Source organism: Tachysurus vachellii, chromosome 3 (genome assembly GCF_030014155.1).
Source record: "Tachysurus vachellii isolate PV-2020 chromosome 3, HZAU_Pvac_v1, whole genome shotgun sequence".
Classification (NCBI taxonomy): Eukaryota; Metazoa; Chordata; class Actinopteri; order Siluriformes; family Bagridae; genus Tachysurus; species Tachysurus vachellii.
In genome coordinates this window covers 19,545,232-19,572,997 of record NC_083462.1, presented here as the reverse complement: position 1 = coordinate 19,572,997, position 27,766 = coordinate 19,545,232, and the positions used below count along the sequence as shown (strand labels likewise).

The 27,766-nt window shown below is 42.4% G+C and overlaps 1 protein-coding gene across 1 annotated transcript in view; it reads right to left on the bottom strand.

Annotated features, from left to right (window-relative positions):
- The window catches only part of slc35f1 (solute carrier family 35 member F1), a 114,221-nt gene that overhangs the window by 14,854 nt on the left and 71,601 nt on the right, over positions 1 to 27,766 (bottom strand). Inside the window, exons 4-7 of the mRNA XM_060866187.1 lie at positions 20,845 to 21,004; positions 19,885 to 20,041; positions 15,730 to 15,782; positions 4,094 to 4,248 (exon numbers count right to left, since the gene is read on the bottom strand). Of these exons, the coding sequence (XP_060722170.1) occupies positions 4,094 to 4,248; positions 15,730 to 15,782; positions 19,885 to 20,041; positions 20,845 to 21,004 (525 nt within the window). The remainder of the gene's footprint in view (positions 1 to 4,093; positions 4,249 to 15,729; positions 15,783 to 19,884; positions 20,042 to 20,844; positions 21,005 to 27,766) is intronic.

Sequence of the window (27,766 nt, the reverse complement as noted above, 5' to 3'; positions counted from 1 at the left end):
GATCACACCATACTCTTACATAGACTGGAAAACTGGGTAGGGCTTTCTGGGATGGTCCTCAAATGGTTTAAATCATACCTAAAAGGGAGAGGTTACTATGTGAACATAGGTAACCATAAATCTGAGTGGACATCCATGACATGTGGAGTCCCACAGGGCTCAATTCTTGCACCGCTTCTCTTTAATTTGTATATGCTCCCAATTGGTCAAATAATGAAAAAGAACCAAATTGCTTACCACAGCTATGCAGATGACACCCAGATATACTTAGCCCTGTCCCCTAATGACTACAGCCCCATTGACTCTCTATGTAAGTGCATTGATGAAATTAACAGTTGGATGTGTCAAAACTTCCTCCAGTTAAACAAAGTCAAAACCGAAGTCATTGTATTCGGAAATAAAGATGAAACTCTCAAGGTTAACACACACCTTGACTCTAGGGGTCTAAAGACACAAAATAAAGTCAGAAATCTGGGTGTAATTTTAGAGTCTTAATTTCAGTAGTCATGTGAAAGCGATAAGCAAATCAGCTTACTACCATCTCAGAAATATAGCCAGAATTAGATGTTTTGTCTCAAGACAGGACTTAGAGAAACTGTTCATGCTTTCATCACCAGCAGGGTGGATTATTGCAATGGACTCCTTACTGGGATCCCCAAAAAGACCATTAGACAGCTGCAGCTCATACAGAACGCTGCTGCCAGAATTCTGACCAGAACCAAAAAATCTGAGCACATCACTCCAGTCCTCAGGTCCTTACACTGGCTTCCAGTTACATTTAGAATAGATTTTAAAGTATTGTTACTAGTTTATAAATCACTTCATGGCTTAGGACCGAAATACATTATATGCTAACTGAATATGCTAACTGAATATAAACCAAGCAGATTACTCAGATCATTAGGATCAGGTCAGTTAGAGATATCAAGGGTTCACTCAAAACAAGGTGCGTCATCATTTAGTTATTAAGCCACCTATAGCTGGAATCAGCTTCCAGAAGAGATCAGATGTGCTTCAACAACAGACACTTTTAAATCAAGATTAAAAACACATCTGTTTAACTCTGCACTTACTAAATGAGCACTGTGCTGCTTCACAATGACTGCACTTTTTATCCAAATCACTTTTACTCCTGTTTTATTCTTTTTAACATATTTTAAACGGTTTTTATCAAAATCACATTTATTTTTTATTAATTGTTCTTTGTTTTTATTATGATTTTATCGTGTGTCTCTTATTTTTACATATTTTTTTTTCTCTCTTATAAACTGTTTTCTAATTTCTATGTAAAGCACTTTGAATGACCTCTGTGTATGAAATGTGCTATGCAAATAAACTTGCCTTGCCTTGCCTTCTTTATTTATTAGTTTTATTATTTAGTTATTTACTCATAGCAGTTATTTATTTATTTATTATTTTTTTATTTTTTTATTTAACTGTTATGTAATGTACAAAAATACATTCAAATTTACAGTGTTTTCTCTCTAAAAATACAAAATGGTACATATCTATAAAATGTTTGTCACCCAAGCAAGAGTGCAGTTATACTGAATAATTTGCATGGCTGTGATTCGGCATAGACATGAAGCCACCTCCTCCTAGCTAGCTCACAGTAATCTGTACAGTCCTGTTAACGGTGCTTCCGGTGAGATTAGCTTCCCTTCTATCTTTGCATCTTCATCTGTTGAGTTTTTCTATTTTAAAACAACATTTATATATTTCAAAATAGTATCGTTTGCCCTTTGAGGGTGTAGTAACTGTTTCCTAAGCACTCTTGGAAAGCCGGCTCAGCCAATCAGATTTGAGCAAAGGACCTAACTTATCTAAGGATCTAACTCTTAAAAATAAGAGCAATGTGATCTAGCAATGCAAAGTGATCTAGACTTTACACTTTATAGACTTCTCAAACGGTTAAGAGTAAAGAAACTGATGGATGACTGATTGTTAGTTTACCTGCAATTCCGAACCGTTTTTTCATCGTTATTGTGTGTGACTCTTGTGTTTCTGTTTTTTGGGTTGTATATTAGATTTATCTTTCTTGTTTGCTGATTCTTCTGCTTGTTTGTTCCAGACAGTGTTCGAGGCTCAGACACATTTTCTCAGTTTAAATTTTAATTAAAAACCAATCTCTTTAGTCAGTCATACACATAATGCTTCCCATAATCTTGTGCTCTACTACATGCACATTATCATCTAGTGCTTGATAATATTATGAACATCAGCTAAGCTAATTCCTCTCCTCTCTTTTTCTACCCATCACGAGGCATCCAGAGATTGTACCAACTCCAGATGTGTTCCGTGTCATGAAGACGATCATGGACATTCTAAGAGGAGATGCCAAATACATGTGGTCTTTGAGGACAACAACCTCCTCATCAATACACAATTGTCTATATATTTATAATCACCCCCTCCAGTGTCACCCAAATGAGGATGAGGTTCACTTTTGAGTCTGGTTCCTCTCAAGGTTTCTTCCTCTTCCATCTAATGCTGTCAGGACTCTGCCTGGACTTTGGCCATGTGCCTTTTGTTTATGTTCCTTGTTCACATGTCTGCCCCGCCCTTGTCTTTTCCTCCCTGCCTCTGCACACCTGTCCCTCATGTGTCATGATTATTTGTATTATTTAATTGAGCCGCGTTGCCTCGTGTAGTGCGGAATTCTAGTGTCTTCTGTTGTCCTTGTCTGGTGTTGTCTTCGTCCTGTTTAATGTTCTTTAAGTTAATAAACCCTGTTTTTGTTTAGCTGTCCTGCATTTGGGTCCGCTTTTATCCCGTGTCCATGACAAATGCCCCTTTTCCACTGAGGCAGTTTGAGTGCTGGTTCGGAGCCTAATTTAGAACCAGTTCTTTCTTTTTCGTCAGCCAAAGCACCGGCTCTGAACCAGGAAAAGTGGTCCTTAAGTAGCACCAAAACGTTGCTGGTCTAGACTTAAGAACCGCTTGTGTCAGGGGCTGTGGGCGGAGCTACTGTTAACGCATTTGATAATATATCTTAAGTATACTAGTGTTTAATACACTTTTACTTTACCGCGATATGATACATTATCAGCACACATGATAGTAGGTAGCTACATGCTAAGGCTAACTTTTTCTAAAGCAGCATCCGCCATTGTTGATGTGTTTGTGTTTGCCACTGCTGCGCTAAAGTTGCTGGGACACGTGACACGTATACAGTGACGTCACACTCGTGACGGCTCTGTGACAGCTCTCTAGTCGGTGGAAAGGCAAACCGGTTCTTAGAAGGTTCACCAGTGGAACCAACTTTGAACCAGCACCAGCACTAGCTCTGAACCAGCACCCGGTTCTTTTTGGTGGAAAAGGGGCATAAGGGATTTTTTTCTCACCACAATCACCTCAGTCACCTCAGACTTGTTCACTAAAGATAAATACAAAAACAGAAGTCTAATTTGAATCTTGAGTTTTTGTTTTACATTCATCTTTGTATAATTAACTTTTTGTATTATATTTATTATATTCTCTAAAGCTGCTTTGAGACAATGTCCATTGTTAAAAATGCTATAAAAATAAAATTGAACTGAATTAAATTGAATTGTTCCCGTTTTGACTTACCTTGCCTGCAAATGTCTTCACCTACACTATATTTAAATAAATAAATAAATAAATAAATAAATAAATAAATAAATAAATTTATTTTTTTTTTGCTTTTTAGGCATTTCAGTGCTCGGACCCCCAAGGATGCCAAGATGAGAAGAACTGAGACAAAGACAAAATGTCCTCTAGACATTTTTTAGTGGAAGAAGCCTTGAAAAGTATTGAAGAATCAGACTAAACAAGCAGACATCATCGTCCTCTGAATCCATATGAAAGAGTCAAGAGCAGGATGTGTTTATTAAAGCTTTGGAAAAAATTGCTTTAACTATAGAAGAAGAATAAAGAAGTCCTTTACATAAAGAAGTCATTTAATCAAACCAGGACAAAGCAGAGAAGAAATAAAGATACCTTTGATGAAGGAATTGCGCTGAGGGAGAGACGGCACAATTTCACTTTTACAAGGAACACACACATAGTCAGAGAGAGAGAGGGAGAGAGAGAGAGAGAGAGAGAGAGAGAGAGAGAGAGAGACCCCACTCACCTTGTACTGAAATAGAAAGAGGCCACAGAAGAGACTGTACAGGTCAGCAGTGAGCAGAGACAGGTTGACCGTCGTGGCGCTGGTCCTTTTGATCACCACAGGCATGAAGCTATACAGGCCAAACATGCAGGCGCTAAATCCGATGTACAGTAACCCTAAAAACACACAGAGCACACAGCAGACACTTACAGCTATTCATCACTGACAAATACACAGACTCAAGGGCAAGTCTAAAGCTCATAATTACGGTGCTACAAAGCAGTAGCTCTCAACGGTGGTTTCAGACAGGGATCTGCTTTAAGGAAGACACCACAGACAAAAGTATCTAAAAGAAAATCCATAATCTGTCTCTAACTGTCTAAAAACGGAAAACAGTCCAAAAAATGTATATCCTACGAAGTAAACAAGACAAATTGATCTGTTATTTTTTTAGATTGGCTTCTTTCTAGAAATAAATGCCCAATGTTAAAAAAAATTCCTGGTTAAGATAATAATTAATTAAGATTATTAATCCAGTTAAAAATCCTGGATACTCTATACTCTGGATACTCTATTAGATATTAGATAAATTGGACTATATTCACTAGATTGCTGAGTCATACATGTGACTCATATAACCATATACTGTAAGTGGCAGGGGTCGCTCAAGTGTCTAAGGCTCTGCGCTGTTCATGGGGTTCAAGCCCCAGCACTGCCCAGCTGCCAATGTTGGGCCCTTGGACAAAGCCCTTAACTCTCTCTGCTCCAGGGCTGCTGTATCATGGCTGACCCTGTGCTCTGACCCCAACCTTCAAAGTTGGGATATGTGAAAAAAGGAATTTCACTGTGCTGTAATGTAGATGTGACAAAATAAAGACTTCTTTATTGTAGTGTACATGCTTTTTTATTTTTTGTTTTTATTATATACATATTTATATCTTCATATCTGGTCCTCAATAGACATATTTTGATTGAATATGAAATTATCTGCTGAAAACAGACTTAAAATGGCTTCTTAATGGTGCTCAGGTCGTCATCAGGAAATAATGTAAGTATTACATGTAATTTACAGAAATATTCCATTGAAGTTGAAGAAAATCATGTTTGTACATAATTTACTTGTTTTATTACAATAAATATTAGAATTTACTTAGAAATATAGAAGGAGATGTAGAGGAAATATAGAGGGGGAGGAAGTCGTCGGAGTTCGAATCCCAGGTCACCAGGCTGCCACTCCTGGGCCCATGAGCAGAATGTACATAAAATTTTAAGATGTACATAATGTAAATGTAGAAATGCTCAATAATATGTATTAATATAAAACTGAAAATAACATGCAAAATGTGACCTTGTGCTTTTTCTGAATTATCAGTAAGATCAGGAGAACTTTCCTTAACTTGAGCAAGGGCTCAGACTTTCTGGACAGCGCCTAAGTGGTGGCTCAAATGGATGAGGCTTTGGGTTATTGATCAGAAGGTCCTGGGTTTAAGTTCATCACTGGGCCATTGATCCAACCCCTTAACTCGATCTGCTCCAGAGTTGGCATAAAAAATTAACTATGCTGTAATATACAGTATGCGCATCAAACAAATGCTTTGTTTCTGTCTCCATGAGTAAGCTCTGGAAAAACATCAAACACCTAAAAAAATCCATCACTCAACCCATCACTCCAGCCCTAAACCTGACACGCCTGTGATAGCTTACTGGCGCTATCTCAGGTTAGCATTGAAAGAATTTTCACATTATTCATCAGTCCAAATAACAACACATTCTTTAAAAAAAGAGGTTCCTCAAGGTTCTATATAGAACCTAGGAGTTATGAGCTTAGCCAATATCACATTCACACTTAAAATATAGTGTTTGGTTCTATGGAGAACCTTTAACATCCATACATCAGTTCCACTACACAAAAGGTTCTTTGCAGTGGAAAAGGGTTCTTTAGCAATACCAGCATGTATAACTCAACAACTTTGAGCCGTTTTGATCGTATTGAGTCAAAAAGAGGAGAAAGGATTTTCACAAAAGGAAAAGTGCACAGAAAAATTTGAGTCATTACACTCAGACTATAGTAAATGTAGAAGCCATGGCTCATTTATCCAGCAATCACGGATGTTAAGTTTGGCTTTTGTGACAGTGACGTGAGGTGATGTGACATATAGCTAAGTATGGTGACCCATACTCAGAATTTGTTCTCTGCATTTAACCCATCCAAAGTGCACACACAGCAGTGAACACACACACCGTGAACACACACCTGGAGCAGTGGGCAGCCATTTATGCTGCGGCACCCGGGGAGCAGTTGGGGGGGTTCGGTGCCTTGCTCAAGGGCACCTTAGTCATGGTATTGCCGGCCCGAGACTCGAACCCACAACCTTAGGGTTAGTCAGTGTGAAAATATGTCAAGTATGAAAATATATATATATATTTGGACACCTGAGATACTTATCTCATATACTTACTGTATATGAAGGACACATATATACTACAGTATATAAGTATCCTTACTGGCCATGAAAAGTTAGATTGACTCTTTTTATGAGTAGAAAGAATTTAGCAGAAGATTGATTAACACCAGAGTATTTATTTTGTTTGCATGCAAAGAAATTGTTTTTTGTTTGTTTTTCGCCACTAGTGATAGTGATTAAGATAAACAATGTTAAAAAATAGGCATGCAAATCTGTGTTTTTTCACCCTGTTGTTTGTTTCCTATTTACAAAGCCTTAGAACTAATCCATGACCTTTCCTCAGCAAGAAAAGTAAGATAAGGCCAAATAAATATAAGATATGACTTACGTTTTATCTACGAAGGAGTGAGATTTAAAAGTCACTGCTATCACGGAGGATGAAGGACGTTTTTACAGAAAACTCTCTGCACATCATTCCAGCATAATAGGATTGAGTGTCTCAGGTAATAAAATTATCTTCTGGCCTTTTCAAGTCAGTTGTTTCAAAGTGCGTCTGTAAAGGACGTGACTTTTATTTCTACAGATGACGATGAGGGAGATGAAGATAACTGAGACAGATAACTGTGATTTTGCTTAGAGACGGAAAGGTACAGTAAACAGCACTCATGCGGAAAAAAATCGTACTCGGTTACGAACGTAACCTCGGTTCCCTGAGATACGGAACGAGTACTGCGTATGGGGGAAAAGCTCCTTTTTTCCTCAATACTGAAGCCTTTTTTCAATAACGCAGTGCAACTGCACTGTCATTGGTTTAATATGAAACTTTTTTTAAAACCAATGACGGCGCTGCGTAGCTGCGCGAGCCTGTGGCGATGCAGCGCGCCAAAGCCCGCTAAAAAAGGGGGCGGGGCGTATAGCTATATAAGCAGGCAAATCGCCAGAGGAAATCAGGTCATACGACTGAAGCGACGACACTGAAGCCGCAGCCTCGTGGCACGGCATATAACGCAGTACTCGTTCCGTATCTCAGGGAACCGAGGTTACGTTCGTAACCGAGTACGTTCCCTTTCGATACTCCACTCATACTGCGTATGGGGAACGAATTCAACCGCGCCGTGCCACGGTAGAGAACGACAAGACTTATCTTGAACACCTTGGGGCCCAGAGGATAAGTGAGAGGGCCGGAGCCGTCGAACCCTTGACGCAACACTGCTAAGAGGGAGCAAGCTCCCTGGAGGTGGTATGATGACGGAGTCTGAAGAGGCCGTCGTATCAAACCGAAAGAACCCGAGCGTGCAAGGTCGGGATGTCCAGGTTATAGAATCTGACAAAAGTGGACGGCGAGGACCAACTGGCCGCCTCACAGATGTCCTTGATGGAGACACCACTAGACCAGGCCCAAGAAGAGGCCATCCCTCTAGTGGAGTGGGCTCTTACTCCCATGGGGCACTCAAGACCCATAGAAGAGTAACATAGAGCGATAGCGTCGACTATCCAACGCGAGAGGCGTTGCTTTGAGACCGAAGACCCCTTGGTGCGGCCACCAAAGCAGACAAAAAGCTGGTCAGATTGCCTGAACGGCTGTGACCGCTCAGTGTATACCCTCAAAGCCCTCACTGGGCAGAGTAAATTCAGCTCCTGCTCACCTGACAACAGAGGCAGAGCCGAGAGAGAAACTACCTGCGCTCTAAATGGCGTTGAGAGCACTTTAGGTACGTAGCCGTGCCTGGGTTTTAAAATGACCTTTGAGTCATTGGGCCCAAACTCAAGGCATGCAGGGCTCACCGAGAGGGCCTGCAAATCGCCAACACGCTTGACCGATGCTAGAGCAAGTAGCAGAGCGGTTTTCAGCGTTAGGGGCCGGAGGCCAGCCGACCGCAGCGGTTCAAAGGGAGGTCCCTTGAGCGCTTCAAGGACCGTGTGAAGGTCCCAAGTGGGAGCGGTGAGAGGACGAGGGGGCTTCAACCGCCTAGCACCTCTCAGGAAACGCACAATGAGGCCGTTTCGACCCACCGATTGGCCAGCAATAGGAGCATGAAATGCTGCGATGGCTGCTACGTATACCTTGAGCGTGGAAGGGGTGAGACCTTTGTCCAGACGCTCTTGGAGAAATGACAGTATCGGAGATACGTCACACTCAACAGGGTCTTCGTTCCGTGCGGAGCACCAGTCAACGAAGATTGACCATTTCTGGGCGTAGAGGCGTCTCGTAGACGGGGCCCTAGCCTGAGCAATGGTATGCAGCACGTCCTCGGGGAGGCTCAGAGGCTCCCATCGAGGGACCATACGTGCAGAGCCCAGAGTTCTGGCTGCGGGTGCCAGATTGTCCTGTTCGCCTGAGAGAGGAGATCCCGCCTCAGGGGGATTGGCCATGGGGCTTTCATGGAAAGCCTGAATAGCTCCGAGGACCAAACTTGGCTCCTCCAGAGTGGGGCCACCAGGAGGACTCTGTGCCTGTCCTCCCTGACTCGTCTGATGACCTGAGGGACCAGAGCGATCGGGGGAAAAGCATAAAGGAGGAGGCTGGGCCAGTCGTGGGCCAGCGCATCTGTGTCCTTTGAAAAATAAATTGGGCAATGATAGTTGCTTTCTGAGGCGAAGAGGTCGACCTCTGCCTTCCCGAAAATCTCCCAGATTTTGAGAACCGTCTGGGGATGGAGCATCCACTCGTCCGAGGGGACGTTGCTCCGTGAAAGCATGTCTGCTCCCAGATTCGACTTGCCAGGTATGTGTGTCGCCTTGAGCGTTCGCAACCTGGGTAATGCCCATTCCAAGAGGCGCTTTGCCAGCATGTAGAGGCGGCTGGACGAAAGGCCACCTTGGTGATTTATGTAGGACACCACTGTCATGCTGTCCGACTGGACTAGGACATGGCGCCCTTCCAGGATCGCCTGAAAAGATCGAAGGGCTCGTTCCACTGCCAGCATCTCGAGGCAGTTGATATGAAGATGGCTGTCCTCGTGCGACCACGAGCCGAAGGCTGGTCTGCCCTCGCACAGAGCGCCCCAACCCAGGTTGGACGCATCTGTTGAGACCACCGTCCTTCTGGAAACCGCCTGTAGGAGCACTCCACGGCTGAACCAAACAGGGTTCATCCAAGGCTCCAGGGCTGCTAGACAGGCCTGGTTGACTCTGACGCGAAAGCGGCCGTGCCGCCAAGCGTGAGGTGGGACCCGGAGTTTCAGCCAGTATTGCAGGGGCCGCATTCGTAGGAGGCCAAGCTGCAAAACTGGAGAGGCGGAAGCCATCAGCCCTAGCATCCTCTGAAAGAACTTCAGAGGGAAACAGGCTTTGTTCCTGACAGAGGCCGCGAGCTGCTGAAGTACCAGAGCGCGCTCTGGTGATATGACTGCCCTCATGCGGACCGAGTCGAAAACCACTCCCAGGAACACAACACGTTGGCTGGGGAGCAGTGAGCTCTTGGCAAAATTGACCCTGAGTCCTAGGCACTCTAAGTGGCTCAGGAGCACGGATCTGTGGCGGTCTAGCTCGGTTCGCGACTGGGCTAGAATGAGCCAGTCGTCGAGATAATTCAGAATGCGGATTCCCATCTGTCTCAGAGGGGAAAGTGCCTCGTTCATGCACTTCGTGAAAGTGCGTGGAGCTAGAGACAGCCCAAAGGGAAGGACTGCATATTGGTAAGCCACACCCTCGAACGCGAATCTCAAGAATCGTCTGTGATGTGGGGCTACCTGGATGTGAAAGTAAGCGTCTTTCAGATCCAGCGAGAAGAACCAGTCCTCGGGGCAAATCTGCGTGAGGATCTGCTTTAGTGTCAACATCCTGAACTTCCGTTCCATGAGGGAGAGGTTCAGGAGTCTGAGGTCTAAGATGGGTCTGAGACCGGCATCTTTCTTGGGGACAAGGAAATAACGGCTGTAGAACCCCGACCCGCTTTCTGAGGGAGGAACCATCTCTATGGCTCCTTTCCTCAACAGCGTCAGCACTTCGGTGCGGAGGACCTGGGCGTCGTCCGGCTCTACCAAAGTGGGAATCACCCAGCGAAAACGCGGGGGTCTCCGGGCGAACTGCAGTGAGTAGCCGTATTTTATTATCCCCAACACCCACTTGGACACTCCGGGGATGGCCTGCCAGGCATCGGCCCGCGTGACAAGGGGCTGGATAGTGTCGGATGGCAGGCCACCGATTAGGGGCCTGAACACTGACAAGTGTGGAAGAGGAAAAGTGCTCTCTTTTAGAAAATGTGTAATCTTTATTGTGTTTGCCATAACAGCACTTTGCGTGGACGCAACGACGGTGGGCCCAGGTCGCATAGCTGGCAGGCGAGAGAGCTTCTGGGGTGGTCCGGCCGTGGCGGGACTTTGCTCTTTCCTCTTCCTTCCCCAACGATCAGGAGGATTTAGAGGGCGTCGGGTCCAGCACAATCCTCTGCCGGGGGCCCTGACGTCCAGGCGGTTTAGCGCGCTTAGTGGGGCGAGCTGGGCGCTGCTCCCTAGGGGGCGCCACCTGGGGGGCAGAAGGGACAGGTTTGCTCTGGCGCTGAGTCGGCGCAGTCCTGGGGCGACTCAGGGCAGAGGTGGAGCGCTTGGGCAGGAAGTGCCGCATAGCCTGGGACGACTTCTGTGCTGCGGTGAAGCGCTCCGTAAACCCTTCTACGGCCGGCCCGAAGAGACCGGATGGAGAGACTGGGGCATCTAGAAAGGCCACCTTGTCGCTCTCCTTAATCTCAGTGAGGTTGAGCCAGAGGTGGCGCTCCAGCACAATCAGGTTGGCCATGGATCGTCCAATGGCTTGGGCCGTGGTTTTTGTGGCGCGCAGGGCCAGATCTGTGGCGCTGCGGAGGTCGCAAAAAGCAGGTTCACTAGGGCTCGACTCATCCAGGGAACGGAGAAGCTTTGCCTGGAACACCTGTAAAATGGCCATGGTGTGTAGTGCTGAAGCGGCTTGGCCAGCAGAAGTGTAAGCTCTGCCAGCCATGGCAGATGTCATTCTGCAGGGCTTGGAAGGAAGGGCTCTCTTGCTTTTCCACCCCACAGCCGCGGGGGGGCAGAGATGAGCAGCCACGGCATCGTCCAGGGGCGGCAATTGCTCATAGCCCTTCTCCTGAGAGCCATCTACTGCACCGAGAGCTGCAGAAGTGCGTAGGCGGGCCGAGTAGGGGGCGCGCCACGACTTTGTGAGCTCGTCGTGCACCTCAGGGAAGAACGGGGCAGAACGCTGGCGGGGGGCTTGGCGGCTTTCCGGCAAGAACCACTCGTCCAGCCTGCTGCGCGTCGGCTCCTCAGGGGAGGCCCACTCCAGATGGAGATCTTCGACAGCTCTGGAGAGGATGCGGAGAAGCTCGGCATCCATCCCAGCTTTGGCGTCGATGGGCTCTCGCGACGGCAAGTGGGCGGGGTTAGGATCACCGGCCCAATCTTCCGTTTCAGAAGCCGCGAGTGACATGGAGTCGTCAAGCGGCTCGTCCTCCGATCCGCCAAATGAGAGGAGGTCACTCATTTCAGCTGAGGGACGCTGCTCTGGGCGTGAGAAGAGGACGGGGGACGGCTCTCTCGTTGGAGAGAGTGAGGCACGCGGGCGAAGAGCCGGCGTGAGCTCACCCAAACCCGGGCGCTGAGCCCCTCTTCCCCGCTGTCGCTTCCTGGCCGGCTCGCGGGAGGAAGAAGACGGGGGGGCGTGAGGGGCGGAGTCACTTTCATGAAAGAAAGCGATCCGCGAGCGCAGAGAGGCGTTTGTTTGGAAATGCTCTTTTAGAGCTACGCAGCGCCGTCATTGGTTTTAAAAAAAGTTTCATATTAAACCAATGACAGTGCAGTTGCACTGCGTTATTGAAAAAAGGCTTCAGTATTGAGGAAAAAAGGAGCTTTTCCCCCATACGCAGTATGAGTGGAGTATCGAAAGGGAACTAAAGCACTCGCCACTCCAGCATGGCCATCTCCCAATTCAACAATTGCACTAAAAGCAATCAGGATCCTACTGAATGCTGCTTTTTATCCAAAAGTCTTTTCAGTCTTACCATTTCACTCTGAATTAAAAAGAATATTGTCTATGATAGGGTTTTTGGCTAAAAATAAATATTTTTCAATGAAAAAGCAGCCGACTCAATGTTGTATTGAGAAATCTTTTTGGTATAATAACAGCGAGACTCTAACAACAGATCTAGACAGCTATTAGGAAGCTACTTAGAGTCCTTTGTCCTTGGAAAAAAAACAATAATCCTGAACCTGGTCTCTTGTATATATATACACAAAAACGATTCTTTTCGTGATTTAAGACATAAGTAATGATTCAATAATTTGAAGCTTTGATAATTTTGAAGCTTTGATTCTTATTACTATCACTAATTAATTCAGTGATGTACAAGGTAACAACAATAATCCTGAACTTTGTATTTTGTGATGCGCAAAACGATTATTTTTGTGATTTGAGTCATCTGTGATAATTCAACAATTCAAATCTGTGATTTGTGCCACATGTACAACCTGTTATTTGGAAAGTTAATATAGGTATTTACAACTGAGTTCTTAGTTGTCTTAGTTACTAGCCTGTTTGATCACTTATGATGAATGGGTTTAATCTCAATAACAAATTAATCAATTGTAAATCAAATGATGGTTTTAATATAAATGTGTTCGTCAGTTCACATCCTCATATCCTAAACCTCAGTGCACAAGGACAAGTTTTTTCTAAAACGCTGAGAATCTCCAGACTACAAGAAATCAGCATGCACATTTAAATATCATGAATATTCAGAACACTTTTCATATTCGCTGTCGCTAATGAGTACAAATTTAGATATATTCCAGGGCCTCGTCTCAGTGAGTGTCGTTAACTCTCACAATCAGTACGTGGAATCATTTTCTCTCTTAAATGCAAAACGTGGGTCTGTGTGGGATGTGATGTGATACATTAAGAAGTGAGATTTCTACAAGCTGCGTTGAATACAGAGTTTGCTCTATGTAACAGTGATCCATTTTTCCTTTAACACCACACAGCCTTACTTTATTATATAAAGTAAGTGTTAGTCCGGGTTACGGCACCATTAAGAGATCCAAAGAGAATGAGTATGGGGTCAGAATTGTTTCGTTATTCTGAATAAATATACTATGATCCACAAATAAATAAAATGGGATTTGCAAATAAAAAAAAATATTTGTAAATATATATTTAATTGTATTTATTTGTGAATGGCTTCCTGCTCATTTGTGAATCGCGTTCTGTGCATTTGTGAATCACTGCACGCATTTGTGGATTGCGTTCTGTGCATTTGTGGATTTGAAACATTTCTAACGTCAAGACGTGCACAAGAATCCACAAATAGGTGGACTCCGCCCACCGTCTACTCCAGCCAATCGGACAACGGTCTCGTGGCGCTGACCAATCGTGGCAAATATTTTTTTTATTTGCAAATCCCATTTTATTTATTTGTGAATTTCATAAAATATTTGTGAAACTCTTTATATTTATTTGTGGATTTAAAAAATATTTGTGAAACTCTTTATATTTATTTGTGGATCATAGTATATTTATTCAGAATAACGAAACAATTCTGACCCCATAAATGAGAGCATCAATATAAACCTCTAAATTGTCTTTCAGTCTGAACTACTGTCAGAGCTGCTCATTCATTCATTCATTTTCTACCGCTTATCCGAACTACCTCGGGTCACGGGGAGCCTGTGCCTATCTCAGGCATCATCGGGCATCAAGGCAGGATACACCCTGGACGGAGTGCCAACCCATCGCAGGGCACACACACACACTCTCTCATTCACTCACGCAATCACACACTACGGACAATTTTCCAGAGATGCCAATCAACCTACCATGCATGTCTTTGGACCGGGGGAGGAAACCGGAGTACCTGGAGGGAACAACGAGGCACGGGGAGAACATGCAAACTCCACACACACAAGGCGGAGGTGGGAATCGCACCCCGACCCTGGAGGTGTGAGGCAAACGTGCTAACCACTAAGCCACCGTGCCCCCCCCGTCAGAGCCGCTGTTATAGAAAAATAATAAAACCTTCTGACTAAACAAAATTAAGAATTCACAGTATCCAGTGTTTCATATCAGCCATATCGACTCACCATATTTTTTGTATGTTTATTAATTTTGTCTCTATTGTACGATGACCAGTAAGCCGTCTCACCTCACATGTGTCCCACAGCATTTCCCTGCTGCTCATGCTACACATGTGCAAATAATGATTCTTGAAAAAATAAACAATAGTAAATAATGGGCTTGAAACTTATCCCCTTGTTTTTGACTCCAACCTCTAAATATTAACCATCTGTCCATGGTCCTGCATTTTTGCAAATAAAGGTGCCTCAAAAATTCATTGGATAATTAATACGTCTTGATTAGACCTGTTTTTGTTCTTAAACAACGTCTTTATCATAGACAGAAACTCGATGCAAGAGTTTGTCACAGTTTATTAAATAGCTATTTTCATTAACTGAAATTACATATTTTTTCAGCAGTTTTCCAGAATTTTCATTGACATTTGACAGGTTTTTTCCAAACTATATTTTATTATGCAGGATTAATCCCTTATTTTTTCCGGTTGCAGCATAGCAGTCTGGTCTGAGGTTTGTAGTTCTAGCTTACACAGTTGCCCTGTGAGCAGCTCCAGACTCTCTACTGCCCCTATGACAAGTCAAAAACCCTCCCGAGACGTGGTGTGAATGCTGTCCAGAATAACACACACCCCTGGTGCATTGCACAACACTGAGAATTCAGTCACTGACTGATCCTGGCAATAGCACTGAAAATATGAGACAGTCAACAGTCCCTGACAGTTTCTCCAACTCTATACACCTGATCCTCAGCCAAATATCATTTATCATTCCAGACTGCTCTAAGTGATGACGAAGCATTAGGTCAGTAGATAATTCTGACATTTTTTAATAAAACTGTTTTGGTAAGCGAAGAGTTTGGCGAGGAAGCTGTGTTAACTGCGCACTGCTTTTGCAATTTCTCAGAGGAAAAGCTCCTACTGTGTCTTCTTTCAGCCTAGCTCACTTACCCAGAAACAGTAGCACCATGTGACAGATCTCCTGAGCACACTGCTGAGAAAAAAATCTCACACAGCAGGGGGAGGAAATGTGTGCTGAATATGTGCATAAGGGTGGGCAGAATCAAGCAGAAATGGCAATCAGGTCTTTCTTGCAACTCCCCACCCACATACAAAAAGAAAAGCACAGGTTTTTAATTAGCCAGGTCTCCTATAGCGCTCTCATCTCATGGGGCTGCCCTGTTTTGCAGATGGATAGCATGTATGAATATTACCTATCTGCCAGTCCCACTGCACCTTCAACAGCTCCTTGTGTTCCATGATGGCTCTGAAAGAGAAAAAAGAAAAATATAAAATTAGGAATATAATCAGATAAAAAAATAGGTTAATGAGTGCAAGATTATTTGAAAATGTTTTCTTTCAAATGGGTTCTACAGCTAATGCAGATAAACACAGAGGGGTGATCCTGAGGGGTGCAATAAAAAAAAAAATTTCTCCATTGTGATTTTAAATTCCAGCGATGCCGTAGCCATCTCCGGTTGGGAACCAAAAGAGAAAACTGGTTGCCTGGGATGGTTCATTTCTCCCCTATCAATCATATGAACGTGAGACAATTAACATACTGGTTATTTGCTGAATAGTTAAAGATTTTGGGTTAGTAAGAGGAAGGTCAGTAGTTGAAAATCCCAGCATTTCCATGAGATCTGGAGTGAAGTTGCAGCTCAGTGATTAAGATGTTGATCAGAACGTTGTGAGTTCAAATCTCAGGACTGCCAAGCTACCAGTGCTGGAGACTTGAGGAAGGACCGTAACCCTCAACAGCTTAGACAAATAAATGTGGGTCGCTTTTTATAAGGGTGTCTGCCAAATTATATATCTGTAAGGCCATGTGTGCAGTAGAGGGCAAACTTGAACTTTTCTCTGAGTGTGTTATGCAGTTTGGGTGCTGAAGGAAACTTGTGTTAGTGCTTGTTCTACAATACATGACCCCCGACCCCCAAGCTCCACCCCTCTGGGAAGGCTTTCTACTAGCTATGTTCCACAAGACCGTTAGTGATATCCCAAAAGTCATGAGGGTTGAGGTCATGGCAGGACGCTCAAGTTCTTCCACTCTTTAACACATTAAGGCTTTGTCATGCTGGAACAGGTTTGCCTTCACCCATCCAGGTTGGTAAGTGTCGTGTGATAGAGGAGAGCTGGCTGGTGGGTGGGAATTGGCAGAGTTTCCAGAGAAAATGGAGATGAAAATAAAAACTGAAAATGACGAACCTACTGAACACCATAACATGTTATGCTTGTACATTTACATGTTGATGTGAAATGAAGGTCTAAATTTCATGAAATCTGCAGTACAGAGCTGTTTTGCCATATTTGGTAATAATCAGTTCTGGCTTTAAGAGTATGCTGTCAACAAACGCGGGATAAAAACGGACCCAAATGCAGGACAGCTTAACAGAAACGGGATTTAATAAATAACAAAACACAAAACAGCACAACAAAGACAACAGCAAACAGAACAGAACAGAAGACAATAGGATTCCGCGCTGCACGAGGCAACGCGGCTCAATTAAATAATACAAATAATCATTAAACATAAGGGACAGGTGTGCAGAGGCGGGGCGGAAAAGACAAGGGCGGGGCAGACACGTGAACATGAAACAAACAAAAGGCACATGGCCAAAGTCCAGGCAGAGTCCTGACATATGCTGTACGTGTTTGGCAAGCATACTTTTCTTTTCTTACTTTTGTGTTAATTATTTGTAGTAAATCAACCTTGGGTTGATAAATGACTTAAACACATAAACAGACTTGGTTAATTTTCTAATTGATTTCCGCCAATATAGTTGGATTTTTGGTTTACCATTTCAGAAAACATTCCACACTAAACTGTTAACCATCCAAATATCATTTTAAAAAGAAAAGCCATTGGGGCAACTTGACAGAATAGAGAAGAAACTACAGGTGATATGCTTTGCTTCAACTTTTGTAAGATCTCTGGTATGATATACAGGGTGACATGTCTCCAATATTGGAGTAGAAAGTGGTCTAACACTTGACCTCCTGGAATTCCTAAGGACGGGATCAATACCTCGTTGCAAAGAGACTCTATAGCTGTACACCTCTCTAAGACCTGCAGCAGTGCCAGCAATCAAAAAAAGAGCAGTAGCAAGAGACATGTGCTTAGCTGTCTCTTCCACCTCTGCCTTCATCTGTTTTATACCAGAGTCGATCAGGAATGAGAGGAAAGGAGGAAGACATTTTTGCCATTCCCTCCAGATCATTTGGAATTGTGAGTCAGAAAAGTTTTAATGATTTCTATCTCAGTGAGCACAAAGACTTTATTCAACAATGCATGGAGATGTTTTTTGCCAGACCTTAATGGGATGGCTGTAGTCCATCTTTTCGAAGGTATAGAAAAAAGAAGACACAAAGTTGTTTCAATAATTTCCCAGGTATTGTACAAGGTCTTGAACCGGTTGACTGCCTCTATCAATATGTAAGATCTTTTAATCTTGGCTTCCTGTTACACTACACAACTTCCAGTTTGACACGTTTTCCCCGAGGCAATGTTATGTCTCACTCTACAGTGGTAGTTATTAGGAAGCTTATATGAAAGTAGACTATCTGCGTTTAAGGATTCTCAGTTTTTCATAAGCATTTCAGTTATTAACTATTCTACTAGGGATAATATATTCATAAAAAGTTCCAGAGACATGTAATTTTGTGACAAACAAATGCTTCTTCTTCTTCTTCTTCTTCTTCTTCTTCTTCTTCTTCTACTTCACCTGAAATTGTGATGATTATAAGAATGAGAAACTGAAGCAAATGTTCAAAATGATTTCAGTTACATCACTGGATTTTAAGGAACATCATTTAATGAGATTTTAGACAACAACATTAAAGGCACACTAAGCAAAAGACGCATATTCAAGGTCCCAGAGATCCTGAAGAGGACTGTCAGCAACAATTCAGTGCTTTTTGTTTGGACTGTGCTTTGAAAATATCTTAACATTGCTAGAAAAACTTTGTATAATTTAGAATATAAATGTATTCTGTGCACTTTAGTTAGGCCAGGCTGACCGGTAATGATCAGAGACGTCAACCGGTGCACAGTGGGACGATGATAATGCTGACTCACACACTCAGATACAAAGGAACCGAACTTTTCCCTTCATACAGTATGTATGTTTCACCTGGAAAGATGCAAGCTTTAAAAGGTATAATGCTGGTCCTTAATGAGCAATTATGTACCTTATTTTAAAGATATTTACATTTCCAGATGTGAATGATACATTACCATACAATGATAAAAGACATATTCTTGATGGTACCAAAGAAAAGAACTATTAACTTTGAAAATAGTTTTATGTGGTACTTTTATATAGTACCTTAATTTCTGAAAGTGCAACAGCAGATATTCTTTCACAATTCATCACGTTTTGGTTTAATTATAACATGTTAGCAGGTGGGTTTGGGCATGGGTAAACAGACCTGCTGGGGTGTGTTTAAATATAGCATCAATCTGGATGTTGATGTATTTGTGAGCAATTCAGCGAGCCGCCATGGGGAGGTGAGCGGCTGGTGGTCTAAACTGCAACTGGAGGCTTCTGGGAGCTTGTTAAAGAATGTCATGCATTTAAATAAACCATTCTGGCTTCTGGGTAGAAAAACTAGGGAGGAAGACAATCCCTCTTGGATCAGGATTGGGAAATGCTTCCAGCTAGCAGCAAGAGCCAGCTGGCGGAGACAGAAACAGGAACACGGGGAAGCAGATTCATAGCTGAGGGGCAAAATCCATTATGTGGCACATGGATGACCTCATCCTGACCAGGGAATGGCAGAGTGGACTGTAATGTGTACATGAAGACCTCACAGGAGGAACATACTGAATATCAAATGCAGCCTTGATGTATAATATGCTGCTATTTGCTAAAATGTGATTATATACAATTATAATTAGAGAAGATTAGAGTATGGTCAGGGGGGCACGGTGGCTTAGTGGTTAGCATGTTGGCCTCACACCTCCAGGGTTGGGGTTCGATTCCCGCCTCCGCCTTGTGTGTGTGGAGTTTGCATGTTCTCCCCGTGCCTCGGGGGTTTCCTCCGGGTACTCCGGTTTCCTCCCCCGGTCCAAAGACATGCATGGTAGGTCGATTGGCATCTCTGGAAAATTGTCCGTAGTGTGTGAGTGCGTGAGTGAATGAGTGTGTGTGTGTGTGTGCGCGCCCTGTGATGGGTTGGCACTCCGTCCAGGGTGTATCCTGCCTTGATGCCCGATGACGCCTGAGATAGGCACAGGCTCCCCGTGACCCGAGGTAGTTCGGATAAGCGGTAGAAAATGAGTGAGAGTGAGTGAGAGTATGGTCAAGCCTTGGTGCCAACACTTTGCAGTAAGGAGGATGGAGTGTATGTCAATGGAAGACACTTACAGCTGGATGCCGCTGAAGAAGGAACCGAAGAGACCCATCATGCCCAGGAACTCTACGCGACTCAGGTTCTTCACGATGAATTCCTCACACACATTAGAGATACCATATAGAGTTGCACCAGCTAGAACCAACAGGTCTCCCAGCAGTTTATGGTCCCCTGTTGCGTCAAGGACATAAACATCATTACGCCTGTTTACATTTTTCTAATCATAGTAGAAAACTTCACAATTTTACAGAATACTACAAAATATTACAAATGCTACTTGTAAAGTTTGGGTTAGGTTAAAAAACAGTCAATTACGCTGTTACTGTTAATTTAATAACAGCTTCAAAAATTAGACATTTAATAAGATAAAAAAAAACGCACTGAATTTATAGCTTAAAATTGATTTTAAATAAACATGAACATACAATTTAGAAAAGATTTAAGTGTGCAGTTATGATGCTGTTGGATCAAATATTACTGTTACTGAGGTAAATAATCTTCATGAAAATAATTTCTGTAGAGTAAAAATGTAGAAGTATTTCTGAAAAGTAATATGCACAGCCAAATACACAGCCAAAACACTGCTACCTGATATTACCTTTGTTTGCTGTGCAAACCTTGGGAAGGAAGAAATCTCAAAGGCAAGTGAACACCATATTATTAAACAACAAGACCCTTGTGGGTAATTTATTCTCATCTTAATCCTTATACAGCAGGATCTATGCCGTGCTTGTGAATTCTTTTGATGAGACGTGGGGCTTTGGGGAGGTGGTGTGTGAATTCTATAGAGCAGGCTTTGCTCTCATTTATATTTAATAATAAGCAGTGATTCGGTCAAGGAGATGGTGAGAATCGGAGAGGGCTGTATACGGCTCTGGTGGCGATGCTGGGTGGCTGAGTCTGAAACAACACACCACACTCGGGAGCTGTGTGTGTGTTTCTGGATTCAGTGCTATTTGGATGAAAAGCCTTACCAAGGCCCTGCTGTCGTCCCACCAGCACGTCGGCTCCCACCACGCAGCCGATGCCGAGCAGGCAGACGCCCACGCCGACGAAATGCACCACCTTATACCTCACCAGCAGAAAGAACCAGGACAGCAGGAGCACGACGGGGATGACGAAGCAGTCCAGCAACTGAAAACACACACAAAACACACACAGAACATTAGCTACACATACCAAACATTAGCTATATGTACTAATAACATCGTTACACACACCGTTTGTTTTGCACAGATACAAGTGTGGCTTACTAGTTTATATTTTGAGAAGAAAGCTTTTCCCCACTTTTTCTATATTTGTCTGGAATGATGTCAGAAATAGTGCGCTGTTATTTTGTCACCCAAATTTTCCAAACTGTGCTTGCATTACCATTTGTTTTGATCTTCTTGTATAACAGATGCAAGGCCAAAATGCTGTTTTTCCATTTTATTTTTGACTTCAAGCAAGCAGTAATCATTTTGTCTGAATTTTTCCAACACAGTTTTGTAGACCTACTGTATGTGTTTAATACTGATATAGATACCACTTGTTTGAAAACCTTCAACAACTACAAAGATTCAAAATGCTTTTTTTCCATTTTGGTCAGTGCGCTCACATGGACTGGGGGATGGATGGATGGATGGATGGACTGGAGAATGAATGAATGGTTGGATGGATGGTGGGGTGGAGAGATTGCTGAATGGATAAATAGATGGATGGATGGATGGATGGATGGACTGATTGATGGATGGTTGGATGGAAGGATGGTTGGATGGAGGGATTGCTGGATGAATAAATGGTTGGATGGATGGCTGGATGGATGGACTGGAGGATGGATGGTTGATTGGATGGAGGGAAGGACTAAAGGATGGCAGGATGAAAAGATGGTTGGATAAAGAGATAGACCGGATGATGGATAGATGGATGGATAGATGGATGGATGGATGGATGGATGGATGGCTGGATGGATGGACCTCTGGATGGATAAATGAATAAATGGACTCCTGGATGGATGGAGTGATGGAATAGATGATGGGTGGATGGACTAGGGGATGGATGGATGGATGGAGGGAGGAATTGCTGGATGAATAAATGGATGGATGGATAGATGAATGGAGGATTGATGGATGGATGGATGGATAAAATAATAATGTTGCTAAGCTGTGTTTATCAAAACCCCACCAGTTTTTTTTTTTTGTTTGTTTGTTTTTTTTAAGAATTATGCTTTTCTTTAATTGTAACACGTATACCATGAAAGGGTGTCCTGCATTGCTATGCTTTTGCTTTGCCATGATGTTGCAGTCACGATAGCTGGAACGATGAGTGCTTACATCCACTCTACTGCTAGAACTGTACATCTAGCATCAAAATGTTATTTGTTTTTTTTTTAAATTAATGCTTATTACACCAGAAATACCAGAAATGTCGGCCATTCTGCCTGCTGCCATGTGTTTATTGTAATCTGTACAACTTGTATTTGGTCTGCATTCTTGCACTGTTTTGTATGCTTTTTTCTTACACTCTCTCATATTAATGCAACTGCAGTAACTTTTCCACTAACATACACCAATCCTGCCAAGTCCATCTCCTAGTGTTCGGATACTTACTGTAGGCAGGAATGAAGTGCTTCTTTTTCAGATTTATTTATCTGGTCAGTTTATACACCCAGTATACACACATCCCTTTTTACTCTTTCTCCCATAATCCTGTATGTCATCTCAGGTGAAGCAGCTGTAGTGATCTATAACATTAGCTACAAAATATAAGATATAATCTTACAACATTCGACTTAAAACATTTAAAAACACAATGTGTTACACAACTATATTAACAAGTAATCTAAAAATAATCTAGCACTGTATATAGTCAGTGTGAAAACGCTAATGGAATTTGCTCCTGTTTTCTCATGTCCATCTTAATCAATGTCTTTGTCATGTCTCACTCCACAGTGGGGGTTAATATGAGGCTTACTGTATATGTACGTAGACACTCAGTGTTTCAGAAGGATTTTCCAAAGAAAAGTTAAAAAAAACTTTTTTTTTTTTTTTTTTTTACATACAGTAAATGTTGGTATCTTTGGGGTAAATGGTGATAGCAAACCCATTTCTGCTCTCTGAGATGCCCCAAGTGTTTGTTCATAAGTGAAATGTGAAAATCTGAAGGTGTTTATCTTCAACCACTAAAATTCAGTGTAAGGTTTTCAACAGAGGGAAAAACACTCATCTCACACTGAAAGCCAACAGAGTCCTAACTCATCAGACTTGCAGCCAGAAAACTGGTTAAAAGGGTTTAAAAATATCTCAGGAACCTTTTTAAGTTTCTAACACTGACCTGTAAAACTATGATTATTACAAAAGATTGCAAAGATCCAGCTGCCTGTAACCATTTATAGACATGTAATGTTATTTGATTGTTGGATAAAGCACGTACGCTAACACAGAAAAAAAGGCGAATGATTTCAAATTTTTGTGCTTGCGACAGAATAATACTGTATTACCCAATATTGATCATTTGTCTTATACACAACAGCTGCCTTGCTGAGTTATGAAATAAGCTCTCTGAAACAAGCAATCCATCAATATATACAAGCACTTAAATATTCTGACAAGCACTTCCTTGTTTTGCGATCTCTGAACAAAACACTAAATATCGACTAAGAGGGTTTATTGCTATGGGTGAGAGAGAGGAAGAGAAAGAGAGAGAGAGCGATAGAGAGAGAAAGAGAGAGAGAAGTGTATAGAGACATTACAGCCACAGGGGAGCCATCATCCCTCCATTCCAGGAAGAGCCAGTTGCACTCAGAAACACTGTACAGAATGGGCGATGAGCTCATACATTAACCTGTAAGAGTGAGCCTTCGACTGTCCTCTGTCCAACATATAAGCAGTTACAGCAGTAAGAGTCAGTGTAAAGTTTTATTGTGATGAAAAGTGCTGCCTGAAGCATGATTTACTGGCCAGCTCAGATCATCTTGAAGAGGACTGGATGGAGGGAGGGAGGGATGGATGGATGGAAGAATGGATGGATGGATGGATGGATAGATGGAAGAATAGATGGTTAGTTAGATGGATGGGTGGTTTGATGGATGGATGGATAGACTGGTGAATAGATTTACAGATGGATGAATGGATGGATGGATGAATGGATGGATGGATGGATGGATGGATGGATGGATGGAAAAATAGATGGTTAGTTAGATGGATGGATGGTTTGATTGATGGATGGATGGATGGATAGATTGATGAATAGATTGACAGATGGATGGATGGATGTTTGTATGGAGAGATGCTTGGATGGATGGATGGATGGATGGATGGTTGGATGGATGGATTGATGGATGGATGGCTAGTTAAATAGATGGATGGTTGGATGGATGGATAGATGGATGGATATATGGATGAATGGATGTTTGGATGGATGGCTGTCTGGAGAGAGGCTTGGATGTATGGATGTATGGATGGAGGGAGGGAGGAAGGGAGCGAGGGATGGATGGAAGAATCGATGGATGGATGGATGGATGGATGGATAGATAGATGGATAGATTGAAAAATGGATGATTGGATGGATGGATGGATGGATGGGTGAATGAGTGAATGGATAGACAGATAGATGGATGGATGAAGGAATGGATAGTACAACAGTAAGAGTCAGTGTAAAGTTTTCTCAGTAATCTCTGAGTCACACATCACACTTCAGCTTCTGCTCTCAAATCATCATTTGAGGCCAGAAACTCATGTGGAGCAAAGCTGAATAGAAAGAAAGCAGTGTTTTTGGTTCTACAGAAAGTCTTCTTGTTGAAAAAAGAACGTTTCAACAAACCATCACATGGCATGAACATAACAATTACAGTACTTCAGTGACATTCTGTTGCCACAAAATGATAGAAAAGTGGATGATTAAAGCAGCATTGCGGAGGTCATAGGATTAAAGGTGAGAACATTTCAAGTGGTCAACTGATCCACTTACTGAAGCTCCAACGCCCACAGTTTCACAGACTTTCATAATATCCACATAGACAGAGCATCAGAGACACAGAGAGAGAGACAAATACTGAGAGAAAGAGAAGACAGAGACTGAAAGAGAGATACGAGACTGAGAGACTGAGATACAGAAAGAAAGACAGAGACTGAAAGAGAGAGAAAAAAAGAAAAGCAGAGAGAGACACAGAGAGACATAAAGACAGACAGACTCAAAAAGATACTGAGATGCAGAGAGAAAGACTGAAACGTTGAAAGAGAGAAAGACAAACAGATACAGATAGAGACAGAAAGCAAGACTGACAGAGAAAGAGATACAGAAAGAAGGAAAGAGACAGGCAGACAGATAGACTGAGATGGAGGTGAGGAGGATGATAATAAAAAGATACAGAAAGACAGACAGACAGGCAGACAGGTTTGAGACAGAACAGTCACTGAACATTAATCATGTCTATGTAATGAGTAAAAATTTGGCTCCTGTGCGCCGCTGCTTGTGTCTCCATGTAAATATTAATAAGTCGTCGTTGCTTATATATTCCTCTCACACTGTGCGGTGGTTTTATTATTATTATTATTATTATTATTATTATTATTATTCATACAGTTACTTCACTTCAGTCAGATAACTAACAACCTCCTCAACAACCGCTATTTCTGTATCCTTGGAATGTTGCATAATCAAAGGTTGAAAATAAAATCTAATACTTCACCACGTCTGCAATTACGGCTGAGCTAAAATGCAAATTTGTGTCGTTTTCCTGACAGGTCTGAGATGAGAACTTATTCAAGATGCGGTTCATTTTAATTGTGTTTACTACAGTAGAAATTGCATCATGTTCTCTTTCAGTGAGAAAGCTAGATTTCTTACTAATCGATCAACTCTCCTTTATATATTACAACGTTTACATTCATTTCTACAACTGCAAAATTATAATCCTTTCATTCTTTAAGCTGTTGCTTCATTGATAGTGATTCGATATAAACCTCAGTAAACCCTCATACACATAAATAAACATGAAAAATGAACTAGAAGTCATCAGATTATGAGGTCATAAAATAATTAGCATTTTCACTGAATGTCACTTTCTGACCAGCCTCTTTTTTTTTCATCTCTTTTAAGAAGCTAGAAAGGTTAAATAAATGCTACTGAGAAATCAGCAAGTACTAAATGTGTTTCATGACAGAATATTTACTCTGGAGACACTTTTCATAAACGTAAACTAAAAATTTCTGTACAGAAAACGTATCATATTTTGTCAGGTCGTCATTGTAAATGAGAACTGGTTCTCAGCTGACTCACCTGGTTAAATAAAGAAACAAAAAATCAACATTTTCATGTTAATCGCTTTATAAATAACAAAATCACGAGGCTTATGTGGAGCATCCGTCATACGAGTCTGTGTGAATTAGTCGTTAAAATCAACAAGTCACACACTCTGGTATAAAGCGTAAAAGCCCCTGAAGTTATGCAATAAAATGACTAAAGTGTTTCATATCTGTGTGTTATAGTAAAGATAGTTGTGATGTTTTGGAAGAGTGTTTTGTGATGTAGTTTATTGCAGTATCATTTTCAGTAATGCTTAATCAAATCTGTCAGCCAGTCAGTCAACACAACACAACACAACACAAAACAACACAACAGTGTGAGGGTGTGGAGAAGAAATTACATTCTTCATTAAGAAAGTAGCTGCTTACATCCCTCAGCATCTGTCAGCTCCCTGCTGCTTGTCTCTTAAAGTGTAGAAAGCTCTTAGAGGAGATCAGTGTTCACTTTTTCCTCACGGGAGCTGCCACACTGTCGCAAAGTAGGACATTCAGGCCCACACACAAGCACACACGAGCAGCTATTAGTGACTAGCGGCTCCACTTTCAGATGGTTTTGAAAAGGCCATGGGGAGCGTGCATCATCCATTCGGGCGGCTGAGAGCTGCTACGCTGTCGGCTCAAATGGCAGCGGATGACATGAATGGTACTGGAGTGAAGCACACTGGGATGCAACATTAGTTTGGTCTACTAGAGGAGTGTGGGTGAGTGTGTGTGTGTGTGAGTGTGTGTGTGTGTGTGTGATAAGTAGACATAGACCACCATGATGCAGCAATTTTTCCTCAGACTGCTGCAGATTACTGATAGCATGCCTTACACCGAAGAAGCAAAATTCCCCGATCAGATACAATGGCAAAATGTGCACATGTATATTAACGGGCACAAGTGGCATGAGTTAGGATAGTTATGTGCTTAATTACAGACAGGTCTTCCATATGATGATGATGATGATGATGATGATGATGATGATGTCAGGATGTGCTTCCTTCACTTAGATTCTACTTATACGACACAGGGACTCAAAACAAAGGCATACACACACTTTAGACAGCTAAGAGATGACAATCAGCCTACAACGCATGTCTTAGAATCGAGGAGGAAACCAGAGAACCCAGAGGAAACCCCAGAAGCACAGGAAGAAAATGAAAACTCCACACACACCAAGCAGAGATGTGAAACAAACCCCCGACCCTAGCAATATGAAGCAATTGTGCTAACCAATAAGGCACCGCACTTTTAAGAAGCAACATATCATACTTTTTGTACGTTCATAATTACATTGAATGTTGCTGAACTCACATGAAACAGGTTAGTTCCTGTTTTCACTTATATTACGGCAGCTACAGACAGTCATATTCCCTCACCAGGGATTTTCCCCCTCAGTTTGGTTACAGAAAATCCTCTATCCATGTTGGAAAAGTTACAGCTGTACCTGTATCCATTTATAGGACAATTCCCTACTGTTGTTGTGTTTCTAAGTGGAAACAGGAAATAACTTGTTTTGTGGACATTCCACATCATTGAATGTAACTATAAACTATTAAAAAGCATAAGAGATAAGAATTTGGATTTGTCTTTCTCTTTGTATTGTTGGATTTGTAATAAAACCCTGCCT